The following is a 20,914-nucleotide window of genomic DNA, read 5'->3' on the forward strand; positions in this document are numbered from 1 at the left end:
CTTTCTCTTTCTCTCTCTCTCTTTCCTTTCTTTTCTTGCTTTTTTTTTTTTTTTGGTGTTATCTTTGTTTGGTTTTGGTATTAGGTTGATGTTGGCCTCATAGAATGAGTTTGAGAGTCTTCCTCCCTCCGCTACATTTTGGAAGAGTTTGAGAAGGATAGGTGTTAGCTCTTCTCTAAATGAGAAGGATAGGTGTTAGTTCTTCTCTAAATGGCTGATAGAATTCACCTGTGACCTGCCATCTAGTCCTGGACTTTTGTTTGTTGTAAGTTTTTAAATCACAGTTTCAATTTCAGTACTTGTGATTGGCCTGTTCATATTTTCTATTTCTTCTTGGTTCAGTCTTGAGAGATTGTATCTTTCTAAGAATTCGTCCATTTCTACTAGGTTGTCCATTTATTGGCATATAGTTGCCTGTAGTAGTCGCTTATGTTCTTGTGTATTTCTGTGGTGTCCATTGTAACTTCTCCTTTTTTTTTTTTTTTTTTTTTTTTTTTTTTGCTGTACGCGGGCCTCTCACTGTTGTGGCCTCTCCCGTTGCGGAGCACAGGCTCTGGACGCGCAGGCTCTGTGGCCATGGCTCACGGGCCCAGCCACTCCGCGGCATGTGGGATCTTCCCAGACCGGGGCACGAACCCGTGTCCCCTGCATCGGCAGGCGGACTCTAAACCACTGCGCCACCAGGGAAGCCCAACTTCTCCTTTTTGATTTCTAATTTTATTGATTTGAGCCTTCTCCCTCTTTTTCTTGATGAGTCTGGCTAAAGGCTTATCAATTTTGTTTATCTTTTCAAAGAACCAGCTTTTAGTTTCATTGATCTTTTCTATTGTTTTCTTCATTTCTATTTCATTTATTTCTGCTCTGATCTTTACGATTTCGCTCTTTCTACTAACTTTGGGTTTTGTTTGTTCTTCTTTCTCTAGTTGCTTTAGGTGTATGTTAGGTTGTTTATTTGAGATTTTTCTTGTTTCTTGAGGTATGATTGTATTGCTGTAAAATTCCCTCTTAGAACTGCTTTTGCTGCGTCCCATAAGTTTTTTTTAATGTATGTACATGTGTGTGTACATGTGTGGGTACAGAAGATTCTTTGAGTCAGAGACAAGAACCACTTACTACTCACAGAAAACCTTGTGAGAAATCAGTTCTCACAACGGTGATTTGGTGAGGGCTAGATGGCACATGCATATGTTTTGGGGTACAGTATGGATAAGGAACTCCACAAGGGGAAAGACAGACATTATATAGGGCTGCTGGATTCCTGTTCATATGAGAGAGAGAGAGAGTGACAGAGAGAGAGACAGAGAGAGACAGAGAGAGAGAGAGAAACTTTGCTGTGGAGTACAAGAGAGTAAATTCCATTCCAGAGAGGGGGACTGATATTTTACTTTCCTGGGAGACATCCTCTATCTGTGCTGTAAAAAAAGCTACCCTCTCTGGATTGAAGTGTTTCATAAGTTTTCGATTGTCATGCTTTTGTTTTGTCTCTGGGTATTTTTTATTTCCTCTTTGATTTTTTCAGTGATCCATTGGTTGTTTAATTGCATACTCTTTAGACTCCATGTGTTTTTTATAGTTTATTTTCTTGTAGTTGATTTTTAATCCCATAGCGTTGTGGTCAGAAAAGATGCTTGATATGATTTCAGTTTTCTTAAATTTACTGAGGCTCACTTTGTGGCCCAGCATGTGATCAATCCTGGAGAAGAATGTGCACTTGAGAAGAATGTGTATTCTGCTGCTTTTGAATGGCATGCTCTATAAATATCAATTAAGCCCACTTGGTCTAATGTGTCATATAAGGCCTGTGGTTCCTTATTTTCTTTCTGGATGATCTGTGCATTGATGAAAGTGGGGTATTAAAGTCCACCGCTATTATTATGTGGGGGATTTCTCCTTTAATGGCTGTTAGTATTTGCCTTATATATTGAGGTGCTCCTATGTTGGGTCCATACATATTTACAATTGTTGTATCTTCTTCTTGGATTAATCCCTTGATCATTATGTAGTGGCCTTTGTCTCTTGTAAATAGTCTTTATTTTAGAGTCTATTTTGTTTGATATGAATATTGCTACTCCAGCTTTCTTTTGATTTCCACTTACATGGAATCCCTTTTTCCATTCCCTCACTTTCAGTCTGTATGTGTCCCTATATCTGAAATGGGTCTTTTGTAGACAGCATATATATGGGTCTTGTTTTTGTATCCATTCAGCCAGTCTGTGTTTTTTGGTTGTGGCATATACTCCATTTATTTTCAAGGTAAATATTGATATGTATTTTCTTATTGCCATTTTGTTAATTGTTTTGGATTTGTTTTTGTAGGTCTTTTTTATTCCCTTCCTCTTTTGTTCCCTTCTCTTGTGATTTGATGACTGACTTCAGTGTTGTGTTTGGATTTCTTTTCTTTTTTGTGTGTTTATCTATTGTAGATTTTTGGTTTGCCATTCCCATGAGGTTTTGATATAGCTGTCTATATATAAACAAAATTGTTTTGAGTTGCTGGTCTTTTAATTTCAAATGCATTTCCAATAGCCTGCATTTGTGCGCTCCTTTTCTCATGATTGCTGGTTTTGATACACTATTTGTGTGTAGATGATTTCCTACCTTTACCATATGTTTGCCTTTACCGGTGAGTTTTTCCATTCATAATTTTCTTGTTTCTAATTGTGGCCTTTTCTTTTCCACCTAGAAAATTTCATTCAGCATTTGTTGCAAAGCTGGTCTGGTGGTACTGAATTCTCTTATTAGCTTTTGCTTGAGCTTTTGATTTCAACATCGAATCTGAGAGCCTTGCTGGGTAGCTTATTCTTGGTTATTGGTTCTTCCTTTTCATCAGTTTAAATATATCATGTGACTCCCCTCTGGCCTGCAGAGTTTCTGCTGAGAAATCAGCTGATAACCTTGTGAGAATTGCCTTGTATGTTGCTTTTAAGGTTTTTTTCTTTGTCTTTAATTTTGGTCAATTTCATCACTGTGTGTCTTGGTGTATCCCTTCTTGGGTTTATTCTGCCTGGGACTCTCTGCACTTCCTGGACTTGGGTGACTGTTTCCTTTCCCATGTTAGGGAAGTTCTCAGCTATCATCTCTTCAAATATTTTCTCAGGTCCTTTCTCCTTCTGGGACCCTTATAAAGCAAGTGTTGGTATGTTTAATGTTGTCCCAGAGGTCTCTTATACTGTCCTCATTTCTTCTCATTCTTTTTTCTTTGTTCTGTTCCACAGCAGTGATTTCCACCATTCTGTCTTCCAGCTCACTTATCTGTTCTTCTGCCTCAGTTATTCCTTCTCATATATCTTTCATTTCAGTTATTGTATTGTTCATCTCTGTTTGTTCTTTAAAGCTTCTAGCTCTTTGTTAAACAAAGATCTTCTCAATCTGTGCCTTCATTCTTTTTCTGAGATCTTGGATCATCTTTACTATCATTACTCTGAATTGTTTTTCAGGTAGACTGCCTGTCTCCCCTTCACTTAGTTGTTCTTCTGGAGTTTTATCTTGTTCCTTCATCTGGGACACATTCCTCTACTGTCTCATTTTGTCTAACTTTCTGTAATTGCAGTTTCTGTTCCGCAGGCTGCAGGGTTGTAGTTCTTCTTGCTTCTGCTGCCTGCCCCCTGGTGGATGAGGCTAAGAGGCTTGTGTAGGCTTCCTGGTGGGAGGGACTGGTTTCTGCCCAGTGGTGGGTGGAGCTGGCTCTTGTCCCTCTGAGGGGCAGGGCCATGTCAAGGGGTATGTTTATCAGGCAGCTGCATGCTCAGGAAGACTTTAAGCAGCCTGTCTGTTGATGGGTGGGGCTGTGTTCCCACCCTGTTGGTTGTTTGGCCTGAGGTGTCCCAGCAGTGGAGCCTATAGGCTGTTGGGTGGGGCCAGGTCTTGGTGAGAAAACGGTGGCCTCCAGGAGGGCTCACGCCAATGAGTACTCCCCAGAACTATTGCCACCAGTGTTCTTGTCCTTGCAGTGAGCCACAGGTGCACGCCTCCACAGGAGACCCTCCAATACTAGCAGGTAAGACTACCCAGTCTCTTATGAGGTTACTGCTTTTCTCCCTGGTTCATGGTGCACACCCTCCAAGAGTGGAGTTTCCCCCAGTCCTGTGGAATTCCTGTGATCAAAACCTGATGGCCTTCAAAGCCAGATTCTCTGGGGGCTCTCCTCCCATTGCCAGACCCCCAGGCTGGGGAGCCTGACAGGGGGCTCAGAACCTTCATTCCTGTGGGTGAACTTCTGTGGTAAAATTGTTTTCCAGGTTGTGGGTCACCCACCTGGCATGTATGGGATTTGATTTTATCATGCTCCTCCTACCATCTCGTTGTGGCTTTTTCTTTGTCTTTGGATGTAGGGTATCTTTTTTGGTAAGTTCCAGCATTTTTTTGTCAATTCTTGTTCAGCAGTTAGTTGTGACTTCAGTGTTTCCATAAGAAGAGGAGAGAGCTCATGTCCTTCTACTCTGCCATCTTGTCTCAGCTGTGTGTCTAGGCTCATTGTTATAATTTTTATTATTGCCTTAAGTTAGCCCTCATCATCTCCTGTCTTCCACCAGAAAGCTGGGTCTGTTTGTTTATATGTCCAGAGAATGCTGTGATGATATGCTGTCCAGATCACTGTTTCAGGACCAAGGCACTCAATTCTTCATCTGCTTGGAGAATTGGCTAGCAATGCCTTGCACCTGAGCTCTTCCCAGTGCATGCTCTCAGCTTCCTTCCCTCACTCTCCAACATCAACCATATAGAGAGAGACCCAAGGGACCTGACAGAGGAAATGGATTTCTAAGGCTGATTTTTAACAGTAATAGATAGATAGGCAAAAGGCTTTGATCCTTGAATTTATATTATATAGAATAGTATATAACATTATATGTAAATACATGGCTTATATCTTCAGTGATTTCAGAGGTTATTTCATTATTAATGAAAAACAAAGGATTTTCTGCTGTAATTTATAGCCATAGTTTGTTATTTAAGAATTATCAGTTTTCCCTCTACTCTCTTTCTTAACTGCCCCCTCATCTGAAACTTCCTTCCATGCGCCTCTCTGATACTTAATGTCCCAGTAGATTTCCCTGCAGAAGAAGGTCTCTTGGTCACATGTTCATGGGTAAACCTCAAGTGAAGCGAAATTATTTGTGTAAGATTATATAGTTAGAGGTAGAGCTACCAACACCCAAACCTTCTCAATGCCAGGTGCAAATTTCCCCCTAAAGCCTTAGTACCTTCCCTAACCTGAGGGCACACCCTCAAGGCCAAAATAGCAGATGACGTGCCTCTACCATGGGGGTGTTAAGGGACAAGGTAGAGGCAAAAGGTTCACTCCGTTTCCCCTTATCATGAGATTTTACTTTGAACTGACCCTCTAGCTCTGTTTTCCAGTAATGTGATAAGGTGGTACGTGTCAACTGTGTTACTAAGCAACACTACTTAAGGTAAAAACGACCCCTGATTGGAACTAGCATCTGACTTGGAGGAATTATAAATAAGTTATTAATACCTAACAGGAAACTGTAACTTTCAGGTTTCCTAAGTGTGCTGACTTTTGTAACTGGGCAAATCCATTGTGGGGGGGGGGGGCGGCCCTGGAAACTATGCTGATGGAATTATTACAAGAGATACTGGTCCAGGAGCATGTAAACCAGGGCAGCTCCTGCACCCACCCAATGCACCTGGTCTCTTTTCCTTGCACCTGAGCTTTGTAACCTGGGGGCTAAAGGAAACAGCTATGTGGTCTTCTGTGTGGATTCAGTGAGAGCTCCCACAGGAAGAGAAACACCTGATGCTGCCCTGCTGGAAGCTGTGGGTCCTGTATTATATCTGTCTTTCTGAGTAGATTGATACTCAAATCATACCAAATATGGCCTATTAGTCTTGTGAGTATGAATGTTCAGTTGCACCTAAGACCAGGCCCCTGGTTGATACTGCAGAGGGCATCAGGGCTAGAATTGGGCAGGCTGTGCCTCATGCCATGTTTATAGCTAGAACAGTGCGATGTGGAGTTAGACAACGTACCCCCTAAGAACAAGCTTTTTTTTTTTTAGTAACACTGACACATTTTGTAGCTTTATCTGTGATGGCATACAGTCATATGCTAAAAGAACCTATAAAAGTAACTTTGAGTCCTGTTTTCTGGTCACAAGAGTCCAGTTTCTGTCATATCAACTCTGTTCTCTAACAACTTTCAATAGCAGATTCCATAACCCAGATGAAATGCACTAATTTTTTCCCCTGTATTCCCCCATTCAATCTGGGCTGCCACAATCAGACAGAAAGAAAGCATGAGGACACTTTTTTCTTGACTCTGTAGTGGAAAGCTTAGCAAACAGTAACTGCTTCAGGCCTGTCAAATAGATGCATGAAATGCACCAGTTTAAGTGGGAATGCTTCATTTTCCACATTATGACTGTTAGAGTACAGCGCAGAGCTGAATGAGGCTGCTTGTCCTCCTCTCTACTTCCAGATGAAAAATCAAACTCACCTTAGCTGTTTCGCTCATTTTCAGTTTCTCCCTCAAGTAGCTCAGTGTCTGATGCTTGCTGTTGCTCAACACAGTGCTTCTGGAGCATGTCTTCCGTGTGCCTGTGGATGACCTTATGGGCTGCGAGGATGTGCTTCCGCTGTGCGTTCCTCACTGTGCCAAAGGGACAGAAGACTTATTACTCTGGAAGTCGGAACATATCATTCCCAAAGATTCTCAAGAGAGTAGTGACAGAAATGATAACTTTGCAAACCACATATTCTCTTACTTAAGGCTGACTGGATTAAAGAAAAATTACCTGCTGTCTGCTTTGGAAGGATACATTCCAAGGGTAACTCAACCCAAATCTTATTATTGCTGCTCCCCCTGTTCCACTCTCTGCTCAGTCCGGTCATGCTCCTCCCCACCAGGTTTGCCTCCATTCTACTGCTTAGCAGCTTCCCTCACCTGGAATGCCTGCATTCTAAATCCTGCCCTTCTGCAAAGCCTAGCGCAAGTCCCAGCTCCTCCAGGAAGTCTCCTTTGACTGAGTCAGCCCACATTTACCGTGACCACACTTGAGTTTGTACAGACCTGTTCAGCACTGAAGTACTTCATGTGAGTTACATTTTGTTTACCTAGATTGTAAATGGCATAAAGGTAAAGACCTTGTTTCATACTTCTCTTTGAGCCTTAGTCCCTAATATGAAGTGTACTTGTTGAATGATGAGTTTCTGAGCTCACGGATTTAAAAGCTGGTCCTAGTTCCACATTCTAAGAATATTTATTACCAAGACTTAGTACATTAAGCATCCCATTTGCCTTGGAAAGAGGTAATTGTGATGATGATGATGACAGCAGTTAGCATTTGTCCTTACTTTGTGCCAGGCTGTTTCAAGCAGTTGGCATATACTTATTCATTTAAGCCACCCACAACCCTAAGAGAGTAGTATTAATATCCCCATTTTCAGATGTGGCAACTGAGACACAGAGAGATGATTTGCCTAAAGTCATACAGCTAGTAAAGCATAATAAGCAGTACTGTGGATTCTATGCTATTGAGGTGTCAGCTAGTTTATATAGGGTAAATCACAAAGCAACTTACAACACTTCAGAGCAGTATGGTTGAAAGAATGGGGACTTTGGAGCCACACAGACCATGTACAATCTGCATACTGTATAATGTCTCTAAGCACCAACTTCCTTAACTGAACTATGAGAACACATCTATAGATGTTGTAAGAAATTCAAATAAGGTATTTCTAAAAATGCTTAGTACATTGTCTGGAACTTAGTATGCATTTACACCTTGGTAGTTACTATTATTTTCATCTGAATAAAGATCTTCAAGGTCATTCCCCTCCATGAACTTTTAGAAAAATGAGAGTTGGTGGATTAGGAAGACTCTGAGCTCACCTCCTCTCACACCAAAATTACTATTTACAGAGAAACTACTGATGAGAAAGACCAAAACCTACCAGAAAAGACCTCTACAACTAAAGATATAAAGAAAGAACCACAGTAAGATGGGTAGGATGAGTGGGGTTGGGGTATAGTCAAGAGCCGTACCCCTGGTAGGCAACCTACAAACAGGAAAATAACTAGAATTGAAGAGGTTCTCCCCAAGGAGTGAGGGGTCTGAACCCCACATTGGGCTCCACAGCCCAGGGGTCCTCCACTGGAAAGATGAGTACCCACAATATTTGGCTTTGAAGGCTAGTGGGGCTTTCTTTCAGGAAACCCTGTGGGCTGTGGTATATAGAGACTCCACTCTTTTTTTTTTTTTTTTTTGTGGTACGCAGGCCTCTCACTGTTGTGGCCTCTGCCATTGCAGAGCACAGGCTTCGGACACTCAGGCTCAGCGGCCATGGCTCATGGGCCCAGCCGCTCCGTGGCATGTGGGATCTTCCCGGACCAGAGCACGAACCTGTGTCCCCTGCATCGGCAGACGGACTCTCAACCACTGCGCCACCAGGGAAGCCCAAGACTCCACTCTTAAAAGGTACACACAAAATCTTACACACTGTGGCACCCAGGGCAGAAGCAGTAATTTGAAAGGACCCTGGGTCAGACCCACCCACTGATCTTGGCGAGTTTCCTGGGGTGGTAGGAGGCAACTGGACCTCACCCTGGGGACACAGACACTCATGGTAACCACTTTGGGGAGCTTTTTCTACCACATGGACACAGGTGCTGGTGAGCACCATTTTGTAAATGGTGCTCTAGCTCATCAGCCTCAGGACCCAGTACCGCCCACACCCACCAGCCTGTAGGCACCGGTACTGGAATGCCTCAGGCCAAGCGACTAGCTGGGCAGGGACACAGCCCCACCCACCAGTGGGCAGGTTACCTTAAAACACCTTGAGCCCACAGCCACTCATGGACATTGCCCTGTCCACCAGAGCACACAAGCACTATAACTGGGACCCCCAGGGCCTGCAGCAAGAGACCTTGGGACCTGGCTCAACCTATCAGTAGGCTGGCACCAACCCCAGACCTGCTGGGCCCCAGCCCCACCCACCAGCAGGCCAATACCAGCTCTGAGACACTTTGGGCCCCTCAGCCAGCCTCCGCAGAATCTGGACCCACTCACCAGACATGGAATGGATAAACAAGATCCTACTGTAAAGCATAGAGAACTTATATTCAATATCCTGTGATAAACCATAATGGAAAAGAATATAAAAAGAGAATGTATATATATGTATAACTGAATCACTTTTCTGTACAGCAGAAATCAACACAACACTGTAAATCAACTATTCTTCAATAAAAAAATAAGGCAGAACAGCAACAAAAAAAGGAACTCTAGAGAACGGATGAACAGAGTGAGGTTAGAAGGTTTTAACAAAGAGTTAGAAAATATAAAGAACCAAACAGATGAAAATATAATAACTGAAATGAAAAATACACTAGAAGGAATCAACAGTAGATTAAGTAATACAGAGGAATGGATCAGCAAGCTGTAAGACAGATTAGTGGAAATCATTCAAGCTGAATAGAAAAAAAGCATAGAAATGAGGACAGTTTTTTAAGAGACCTCTGGGAAAACATCACATATACTAACATTTACATTACAGGGGTCCCAGAAGGAGAAGACAGAGAAAGGGACGGAGAACATATTTGAAGCCAAAACAGCTGCAAACTTCCCTAACCTGTGAAATGAAACAAACATGCAAGTCTAGGAAGCACGGAGAGTCCCAAACATGATCAACCCAAAGAGGACCACACCAAAACACTCTGTAATTAAAATGGAAAAATCAAAGACAAAGGGATATTATTAAAAGTAGCAAGGGAAAAGCAACAAGTTATGTACTAGGGAACTCCCATAAGGCTATCAGATGACTTTTCAGCAGAAACTCTGCAGGCCAGAAAAGAGTGGCAAGATATAGCTGAAGTGATGAAAGGGAAAACCCACAACCAAGAATACTCTACTTGGCAAGTCTTTCATTCAGATTTGATGAAGAGATCAAAAGTTTTACAGACAGGCAAAAGCTAAAAGAGTTCAGTACCACCAAATCAGCTTTACAAGAAATGTTAAAGGGACTTCTCTAAGTGAAAAAGAAAAGGCCACAACTAGAAACATGAAAATTATGAAAAGAAAAAGCTCATTGGTAAAGGTAAGTATAAGGTAGTAAAGTTAAGGTAGTAAATCAACCACATACAAAGCTAATAGGAAGGTTAAAAGACAAAAGTAGTAAAATCACCTATATCCACAATAAGCCGTTAAGGGATACATAAAACTAGATATAAAATACGATGACAAAAACAGTAATTGCAAAAAGGGAGGGGAGTAAAAATGCAGAGTTGTTAAAATGTGTTTGAAATTAAGAGATAAGCACTTAAAATAATCATATATAGATAGAGATAGACTTATCTACATCTATGTATAAACCTAATGGTAACCATAAACCAAAAATCTATAATAGATACACACAAAAAAAGAGACAGGAAGCCAAACAACACTGAAAACAATCATCAAATCACAAGGGAAGCGAAGGAAAGAAGAAAGGAACAAAAAAGAGTTACAGAAAACAACCCCAGAGCAATTAAAAAATGGAAATACCTACCTGTCCATAATTACTTTAAATGTAAATGGAATAAATTCTCTAATCAAAAGACATAGTGACTGAATGTATACAAAAATAAAAGCCATATATATACTGCCTACAAGAGACTCAGTTGAGATCTAAAGACACAGACTGAGAGTGAGAGGATGGAAAAAGGTATTACATGCAAAAAGAAATCAACAAGAAGCAGGGGTGCAATACTTAGATAAAATAGACATTAAAACAAAGACTGTTAGGAGAGCCAAAGAAGGAGACATTACATAATAATCAAGGGATTAATCCAAGAAGAAAATGTAACAGTTGTAAATATATATGCACCCAACATAGGAACACTTAAACATATATTAACAGACATAAAGGGCGAAAATCAACAGTAGCACATAATACTAGGAACTTTGTGTGTGTGTGTGTGTGTTAAAGAATTTCCTAATTTATTTAACAACAAGATCTATAATATGGGTCCCTCTGTCACAGGCAATGAAAACAGGCAATCCCTACTGAGGAATTATTCAGAAATTTATCTGCAACGAAATACAAACAGATTTTCTGTAAGAATAGTTTTCATCTAGAAAGTTACATGTTTATAGAAAACCCACAGACATTTTAATCTTTGCTCTCTCTTTTGACTCCATCCAGGTTTCCAATACAGTCCCCTACGTGTAAACCTTCAAGTTGCAAACTTTCAAAGATGCGAAAATGCCCTGTGTGCCAATTGTCGTACTCCTCTACTGTACTTTTTTTTTTTTTTTTTGCAGTATGCAGGCCTCTCACTGTTGTGGCCTCTCCTGTTGCGGAGCACAGGCTCCGGATGCACAGGCTCAGCGGCCATGGCTCACGGGCCCAGCAGCTCGCAGCACATGGGATCCTCCTGGACTGGGGCACGAACCCACATCCCCTGCATCAGCAGGCGGACTCTCAACCACTGCGCTACCAGGGAAGCCCTTCTGCTGTACTTTTTGAAGTACTGTACTGTAAGATTAAAAATGTTTTCTATATTTTTTGTGTTTTTAATGTATTATTTGTGTGAAAAGCATTATAAACCTATTACAATACAGTACTATATAGCTGATTGTGTTAGTTGGGTAACTAGGCTAACTTTGTTGGACTTAAGGAACAAATGGGACTTATGAATGTGCTCTCCGAAGGGAACTCGTTTGTATGTAGGAGACTTACTGTACTAGGGACTTTAACACCCCACTTACATCAATGGACAGGTCATCCACACAGAAAATTAATAAGGAAACAATGGCCTAAATGACACACTAGACCAGATGGACTTAATAGATGTTTATATAGAACACGCATTCCAAAAGCAACAGAATACACATTCTTTGCAAGTGCACATGGAACATTCTCCAGGATAAATTACATGCTAGGCCACAAAACAAGTCTCAGTAAATTTAAGAAAATTGAAATCTTATCAAGCATCTTTTCTGATCACAGCTCTATGAGACTAGAAACCAAGTACAAGAAAAAGCAGCAAAAAAACATGTGGAGGCCAAACAATATGCCACTAAACAACCAATGGATCACTGAAGGGATCACTGAAGAAATCAAAGAAGAAATTTAAAAAAAATACTTGGAGACAAATGAAATAAAAAAAATGCAGTGATCTGAAATCTCTGGGATGCAGCAAAAGCAGCTCTAAGAGGACAGTTTATAGTGTGATACAAGACTACTTCAGGAAAGAAAAGTCTCAAATAAAGAATCTAACCTTAAACCTAAAGCAACTAGAAAAAGAAGAACAAACAAAAGTTAGTTGAAGGAAAGAAATTATAAACATCCATGCAGTAATAAATAAAAGAGCCTATTTCTAAAAAAGTAGAAAAGATTAATGAAACTAAGAGCTGTTTCTTTGAAAAGATAAAATTGATAAATCCTTTATTCAACTCATCAAGAAAAAAAGAGAAAGGGCCCAAGTAAATAACATCAGAAATGAAAAAGGGAAGCAACTATATGCCAATAAAATGGACAACCTGGAAGAAATGGACAGATTCTTGGAAAGGGATAACCTTCCGACCGAACCAGGAAGAAATAGAAAATATAAACAGACCAATCACTAGTAATGAAATTGAAAATTAAGAAACAAAAGTCCAAGACCAGATGGCTTCACAGGTGAATTCTATCAAATATTTAGAGAAGAGATAACACCTATCCTTCTCAAACTCTTCCAAAAATTGCAGAGGGAGAAACACTCCCAAGATTATTCTACAAGGCCACCATCACCCTGATACCAAAACCAGACAAAGATGTCACACACACACAAAAATTACAGACCAATGTCACTAATGAACAAAGATGCAAAAATCCTCAACAAAATACTAGCAGACAGAATCCAACAACACATTAAAAGGATCATACACAATGACCAAGTGGTATTTATCACAGGGAAACAAGGATTCTTCAATATTATGAAAATCAATCAGTGTGATATACCATATTAACAAATTAAAGAATAAAAACCGTATGATCATCTCAATAGATGTAGAAAAAGCTTTTGACAAAATTCAACACCATTTATGATAAAAACTCTCCAGAAAATGGGCATAGAGGGAACCTATCTCAACATAATAAAGGCCATATATGACAGACCCACAGCAAACATTCTCAATGGTGAAAAACTGAAAGCATTTCCTCTAAAATCAGGAACAAGGATGTCCACTCTCACCACTATTATTCAACATAGTTTTGGAAGTCCTAGCCATGGCCATCAGAGAAAAAAATAAAAGCAATACATATTGGAAAAGAAAAAGTAAAACTGTCACTGTTTGCAGATGACATGATAATATACCTAAAAAATCCTAAAGATGCCACCAGAAAACTGTTAGAATTAATCAATGAATTTGGTAAAGTTACAGGATACAAAATTAATACACAGAAATCTCTTGCATTCCTATACACTAACAACGAATGATCAGAAAGAGAAATTAAGGAAACAATCGCATTTACCATTGCAACAAAAAAAGAATAAAATACCTAGGATAAACCTACCTAAGGAGGCAAAAGACCTGTACACGGAAAACTATCAAACACTGATGAAAAAAAATCAAAAAGATGACACAGACAGATGGAGAGATATACTATGTTCTTGGATTGGAAGAATCAATACTGTGAAAATGGCTGTACTATCGAAAGCAATCTACAGATTCAATGCAATCCTTATCAAATTACCAATGGCATTTTTCACAGAATTAGAAGAAAAAATTTTACGATTTGTATGGAAACACAGACCCTGAATAGCCAAAGCAATCCTGAGAACGAAAAACAAAGCTGGAGGAATCAGGCTCCCCAACTTCAGACTATACTACAAAGCTACAGTAATCAAGACAATATGGTACTGGCACAAAAACAGAAATATAGATCAATGGAACAGGATAGAAAGCCCAGAGATAAACCCAGGCACTCATGGTCAATCAATGACACAGGAGGCAAGGATATACAATGGAGAAAAGGCAGTCTCTTCAATAAGTGGTGTTGTGAAAACTGGACAACTACATGTAAAAGAATGAAATTAGAACATTTTCTAACACCATACACAAGAATAAACTCAAAATGGATTAAAGACCTAGAATGTAAGAGCAAATACTATAAAACTCCTAGAGAAAAACAAGCAGAACACTCTGACATAAATCACAGCAATATCTTTTTGGATGCACATCCTAGATTAATGAAAATAAAAACAAACATTAAAAAATGGGACATAATTAAACTCAAAAGCTTTTGCTTTTTGAGCAAAGGAAACCATAAAAAAAAAAAAAAAGACAACCCACTGACTGGGAGAAAGTATTTGCAAAAGAAGCAAGTGACAAGGGATTAATCTCCAAAATATACAAGCAGCTCATGCAGCTCAATATTAAAAAAAAAAACCCAATCAAAAAATGGGCAGAAGATCTAAATAGACATTTCTCCAAAGAAGACATATGGATGGCCAAAAGGTAGATGAAAATATGCTCAACATCACTAATTATTAGAGAAATGCAAATCAAACCAACAATGAGAGCTTGGGGAAGACGGCGGAAGAGTAAGATGTGGAGATCACCTTCCTCCCCACAGATACATCAGAAATACATCTACACGTAGAACACCACCTACAGAACACCTACTGAACGCTGGCAGAAGACCTCAGACCTCCCAAAAGGGAAGAAACTCCTCACGTACCTGGGTAGGGCAAAAGAAAAAAGAAAAAACAGAGACAAAAGAATAGGGACGGGACCTGCACCAGTGGGAGGGAGCTGTGAAGGCAGAAAGGTTTCCACACACTAGGAAGCCCCTTTGGGGGCGGAGACTGCAGGTGGCGGAGGGGGGAAGCTTTGGAGCCATGGAGGAGAGCGCAGCAACAGGGGTGCGGTGGGCAAAGCGGAGAGATTCCCGCACAGAGGATCGGTGCCAACCAGCATTCACCAGCCCGAGAGGCTTGTCTGCTCACCCGCTGGGGCGGACAGGGGCTGGGAGCTGAGGGTCCAGCTTTGGAGCTTAGATCCCAGGGAGAGGACTGGGGTTGGCTGTGTGAACACAGCCTGAAGGGGTTAGTGCACCACGGCTAGCCGGGAGGGAGACTGGGGAAAAGTCTGGACCTGCCGAAGAGGCAAGAGACTTTTTCTTCCCTCTTTGTTTCCTGGTGCGCGAGAAGAGGGATTAAGGGCGCTGCTTAAAGGAGCTCCAGAAACGGGCACGAGCTGCGAAGGCTGTTGCTGCCACCACCAAGAAGCCTGTGTGCAAGCATAGGTCACTATCCACACCACCCCTCCCGGGAGCTTGTGCAGCCTGCCACTGCCAGGGTCCCGGGATCCAGGGACAACTTCCCCGGGAGAACGCACGGCGCGCCTGAGCCTGGTGCAACGTCACGCTGGCCTCTGCCGCCGCAGGCTCGCCCCACCTCCGTACCCCTCCCTCCCCCGGGCCTGAGTGAGCCAGAGCCCCCGAATCAGCGGCTCCTTTAACCCCATCCTGTCTGAGAGAAGAACAGACGCCCTCAGGCGACCTACACGCAGAGGCGGGGCCAAATACAAATCTGAAACCCGGTAGCTGTGAGAACAAACAAGAGAAAGGAAAATCTTTCCCAGCCTCAGGAGCAGTGGATTAAATCTCCACAATCAACTTGATGTACCCTGCATCTGTGGAATGCATGAATAGACAACGAATCATCCCAAACTGAGGAGGTGGACTTTGAGAGCAAGATTTATTATTTTTTCCCCTTTTCCTCTATTTGTGAGTGTGTATGTGTACGCTTCTGTGTGAGACTTTGTCTGTATAGCTTTGCTTTCACCATTTGTCCTAGGGTTCTGTCTGTCCGTTTTTTTTGTTTTACGTTTTTTAAAAAATTTTTTAATAATTATTTTTAATTTAATAACTTTATTTTATTTTACCTTACTTCATTTTATTTTATTTTATCCTCTTTTTTTCCTTCTTTCTTTCTACGTTTTCTCCCTCTTACTCTGAGCCGTGTGGATTAAAGGCTCTTGACGCTGCAGCCAGGAGTCAGTGCTGTGCCTCTGAGGTGGGAGAGCCAACTTCAGGACACTGGTCCACAAGACACCTCCCAGCTCCATGTCACATCAAACGGCAAAAATCTTCCAGAGATCTCCATCTCAACACCAACACCCAGCTTCACTCAACGACCAGCAAGCTACAGTGCTGAACATCCTATGCCAAACAACTAGCAAGACAGGAACACAACCCCACCCATTAGCAGAAAGGCTGCCTAAAATCATAATAAGGCCACAGACACCCCAAAACACACCAACAGACGTGGACCTGCCCACCAGAAAGACAAGATCCAGCCTCATCCACCAGAACACAGGCACTAGTCCCCTCCACCAGGAAGCCTACACAACGCACTGAACCAACCTTAGCCACTGGGGACAGACACCAAAAACAACGGGAACTACGAACCTGCAGTCTGCAAAAAGGAGACCCCAAACACAGTAAGATAAGCAAAATGAGAAGACAGAAAAACACATAGCAGATGAAGGAGCCAGATAAAAACCCACCAGACCTAACAAATGAAGAGGAAATAGGCAGTCTACCTGAAAAAGAATTCAGAATAATGATAGTAAAGATGATCCAAAATCTTGGAAATAGAATAGACAAAATGCAAGAAACATTTAGTAAGGACCTAGAAGAACTAAAGGGGAAACAAGCAATGATGAACAACACAATAAATGAAATTAAAAATACTCTAGAAGGGATCAATAGCAGAATAACTGAGGCAAAAGAACGGATAAGTGACCTGGAAGATAAAATAGTGGAAATAATTACTGCAGAGCAGAATAAAGAAAAAGAATGAAAAGAGCTGAGGACAGTCTCAGAGACCTCTGGGACAACATTAAATGCACCAACATTCAAATTATAGGGGTCCCAAAGAAGAAGAGAAAAAGAAAAGGACTGAGAAAATATTTGAAGAGTTATAGTTGAAAACTTCCCTAATATGGGAAAGGAAACAGTCAAGTCCAGGAAGCACAGAGAGTCCCTTACAGGATAAAACCAAGGAGAAACATGCCAAGACACATTAGTCAAACTGTCAAAATTAAAAACAAAGAAAACATATTAAAAGCAGCAAGGGAAAAACAACAAATAACACACAAGGGAATCCCCATAAGGTTAACAGCTGATCTTTCAGCAGAAACTCTGCAAGCCAGAGGGACTGGGAGGACATATTTAAAGTGATGAAGGAGAAAAACCTACAACCAAGATTACTCTACCCAGCAAGATTCTCATTCAGATTTGATGGAAAAATTAAAACCTTTACAGACAAGCAAAAGCTGAGAGAGTTCAGCACTACCAAACCAGCTTTACAACAAATGCTAAAGGAACTTCTCTAGGCAAGAAACACAAGAGAAGGAAAAGACATACAATAACAAACCGAAAACAACTTAGAAAATGGGAATAGGAACATACATATTGATAATTACCTTAAATGTAAATGGACTAAATGCTCCCACCAAAAGACACAGACTGGCTGAATGGATACAAAAACAACACCCATATATATGATGTCTACAAGAGACTCACTTCAGACTTAGGGACACAAACAGACTGAAAGTGAGGAGAAGGAAAAATATATTCCATGGAAATAGAAACCAAAAGAAAGATGGAGTAGCAATTCTCATATCAGACAAAATAGACTTTAAAATAAAGAATATTACGAGACAAAGAAGGACACTACATAATGATCAAGGGATTAATCCAAGAAGAAGATACAACAATTGTAAATATTTATGCACCCAACATAGGAGCACCTCAATACATAAGGCAAATACTAACAGCCATAAAAGGGGAAATTGACAGTAACACAACCATAGTAGGGGATTTTATCACCCCACTTTCACCAATGGACAGATCATCCAAGATGAAAATAAGTAAGGAAACACAAGCTTTAAATGATACATTAAGCAAGATGGACTTAATTGATATTTATAGGACATTCCATCGAAAAACAACAGAATACACATTTTCCTCAAGTGCTCATGGAACATTCTCCAGGATAGATCATATCTTGGGTCACAAATCAAGCCTTGGTAAATTTAAGAAAATTGAAATTGTATCAAGTATCTTTTCTGACCACAACGTTATGAGACTAGATATCAATTACAGGAAAAGATCTGTAAAAAATACAAACACATGGAGGCTAAACAATACACTACTTAATAACCAAGACATCACTGAAGAAATCAAAGAGGAAATCAAAAAATACCTTGAAACAAATGACAAAGAAGACATGACAACCAAAAACCTACGGGTTGCAGCAAAAGCAGTTCTAAGAGGGAAGTTTATAGCAATACAATCCTACCTTAAGAAACAGAAAACATCTCGAATAAACAACCTAATCTTGCACCTAAAGCAATTAGAGAAAGAAGAACAAACACACCCCAAAGTTAGCAGAGGGAAAGAAATCATAAAGATCAGATCAGAAATAAATGAAAAAGAAATGAAGCAAACAATGACAATGGCAAAGATCAATAAAACTAAAAGCTGGTTCTTTGAGAAGATAAACAAAATAGATAACCCATTAGCCAGACTCATCAAGAAAAAAAGGGAGAAGACTCAAATCAATAGAATTAGAAATGAAAAAAGAGAAGTAACAACTGACTGCAGAAATACAAAAGATCATGAGAGATTACTACAAGCAACTCTATGCCAATAAAATGGACAACCTGAAAGAAATGGACAAATTCTTAGAAATGCACAACTGCCAAGACTGAATCAGGAAGAAACAGAAAATATGAACAGACCAATCACAAGCACTGAAGTTGAAACTGTGATTAAAAACCTTCCAACCAACAAAAGCCCAGGGTCAGATGGCTTCACAGGCAAATTCTATCAAACATTTAGAGAAGAGCTAACACCTATCCTCCTCAAACTCTTCCAAAATATAGCAGAGGGAGGAACACTCCCAAACTCATTCTACCAGGCCACCATCATCCTGATTCCAAAACAAGACAAAGATGTCACGAAGCAAGAAAACTACAGGCCAATATCACTGATGAACATAGATGCAAAAATCCTCAACAAAATACTAGCAAAGAGAATCCAACAGCACATTAAAAGGATCATACACCATGATCAAGTGGGGTTTATTCCAGGAATGCAAGGATTCTTCAATATACGCAAATCAATAAACGTGATATACCATATTAACAAATTGAAGGAGAAAAACCATATGATCATCTCAATAGATGCAGAGAAAGGTTTCGACAACACCCATTAATGGTTTCAACACCCATTTATGATGAAAACCCTGCAGAAAGTAGGCATAGAGGGAACTTTCCTCAATATAATAAAGGCCATATATGACAAACCACAGCCCAAATCCTATTCAATGGTGAAAACCTGAAAGCATTTCCCCTAAGATCAGGAACAAGACAAGGTTGCCCACTCTTACCACTCTTATTCAACATAGTTTTGGAACTGTTAGCCACAGCAATCAGAGAAGAGAAGGAAATAAAAGGAATCCAGATTGGAAAAGAAAAAATAAAGCTGTCACTGTTTGCAGATGACATGATACTATACATAGAAAATCCTAAAAATGCTACCAGAAACTATTAGAGCTAATCAATGAACTTGGTAAAGTTGCAGGATACAAAATTAATGCACAGAAATCTCTGGCATTCCTATACACTAATGATGAAAAATCTGAAAGTGAAATTAAGAAAACACTCCCATTTACCACTGCAACAAAAAGAATAAAATATCTAGGAATAAACCTACCTAAGGAGACAAAAGACCTGTATGCAGAAAATTATAAGACACTGATGAAAGAAAGATGATACAAATCGATGGAGAGACATACCATGTTCTTGGATTGGAAGAATCAACATTGTGAAAATGACTCTACAACCAAAGCAATCTACAGATTCAATGCAATCCCTATCAAAGTACCACTGGTATTTTTCACAGAATTAGAACAAAAAATTTCACAGTTTGTATGGAAACACAAAAGACCTCAAATAGCCAAAACAATCTTGAGAATGAAAAATGGAGCTGGAGGAATCTGGCTCCCTGACTGCAGACTATACTACAAAGCTACAGTAATCAAGACAGTATGGTACCAGCACAAAAACAGAAATATAGATCAATGGAACAGGATAGAAAGCCCAGAGATAAACCCACACATATATGGTCACCTTATCTTTGATAAAGGAGGCAGGAATGTACAGTGGATGAAGGACAGCCTCCTCAATAAGTGGTGCTGGGAAAACTGGACATGTACATATAAAAGTATGAGATTAGAACACTCCCTAACACCATACACAAAAATAAGCTCAAAATGGATTAAAGACCTAAATGTAAGGCCAGAAACTATCAAACTCTTAGAGGAAAACAGGCAGAACACTCTATGACATAAATCACAGCAAGATCTTTTTTGACCCACCTCCTAGAGAAATGGAAATAAAAACAAACAATTGGGGCCTAATGAAACTTAAAAGGTTTTGCACAGCAAAAGAAACCATAAATAAGACCAAAAGACAACCCTCAGAATGGCAGAAAATATTTGAAAATGAAGTAACTGACAAAGGATTCATATCCAAAATTTATAAGCATCTCATGCAGCTCAATAACAAAATAACAAACAACCCAATCCAAAAATGGGCGGAAGACCTAAATAGACATTTCTCCAAAGAAGGTATACAGACTGCCAACAAACACATGAAAGAATGCTCAACATCATTAATCATTAGGGAAATGCAAATCAAAACTACAATGAGATATCATCTCACACCAGTCAGAATGGCCATCATCAAAAATCTATAAACAATAAATGCTGGAGAGGGTGTGGAGAAAAGGGAACACTCTTGCACTGCTGGTGGGAATGTGAGTTGGTACAGGCACTATGGAGAACAGTATGGAGGTTCCTTAAAAAACTACAAATAGAACTACCATATGACCCAGCAATCCCACTACTGTGCAT

The 20,914-nt window shown here is 40.2% G+C and overlaps 1 protein-coding gene and 1 non-coding gene across 7 annotated transcripts in view; both read right to left on the reverse strand.

Annotated features, from left to right (window-relative positions):
* CFAP91 (cilia and flagella associated protein 91) overlaps positions 1-20,914 on the reverse strand; it is a 146,907-nt gene that overhangs the window by 15,078 nt on the left and 110,915 nt on the right. For all 6 annotated transcript variants that reach the window (XM_060150538.1, XM_060150536.1, XM_060150534.1 and 3 more), the window contains one exon: positions 6,458-6,610. In XM_060150538.1, coding sequence (XP_060006521.1) covers positions 6,459-6,610 — 152 coding nt within the window. In that variant the 3' untranslated portion in view covers position 6,458. The remainder of the gene's footprint in view (positions 1-6,457; positions 6,611-20,914) is intronic.
* On the reverse strand, positions 6,206-6,336 carry LOC132521413 (small nucleolar RNA SNORA31). The gene has a single exon (XR_009540863.1). It is a non-coding gene; the product is annotated as a small nucleolar RNA SNORA31 (small nucleolar RNA).

Source organism: Lagenorhynchus albirostris, chromosome 5, assembly GCF_949774975.1.
Source record: "Lagenorhynchus albirostris chromosome 5, mLagAlb1.1, whole genome shotgun sequence".
Taxonomy (NCBI): Eukaryota; Metazoa; Chordata; class Mammalia; order Artiodactyla; family Delphinidae; genus Lagenorhynchus; species Lagenorhynchus albirostris.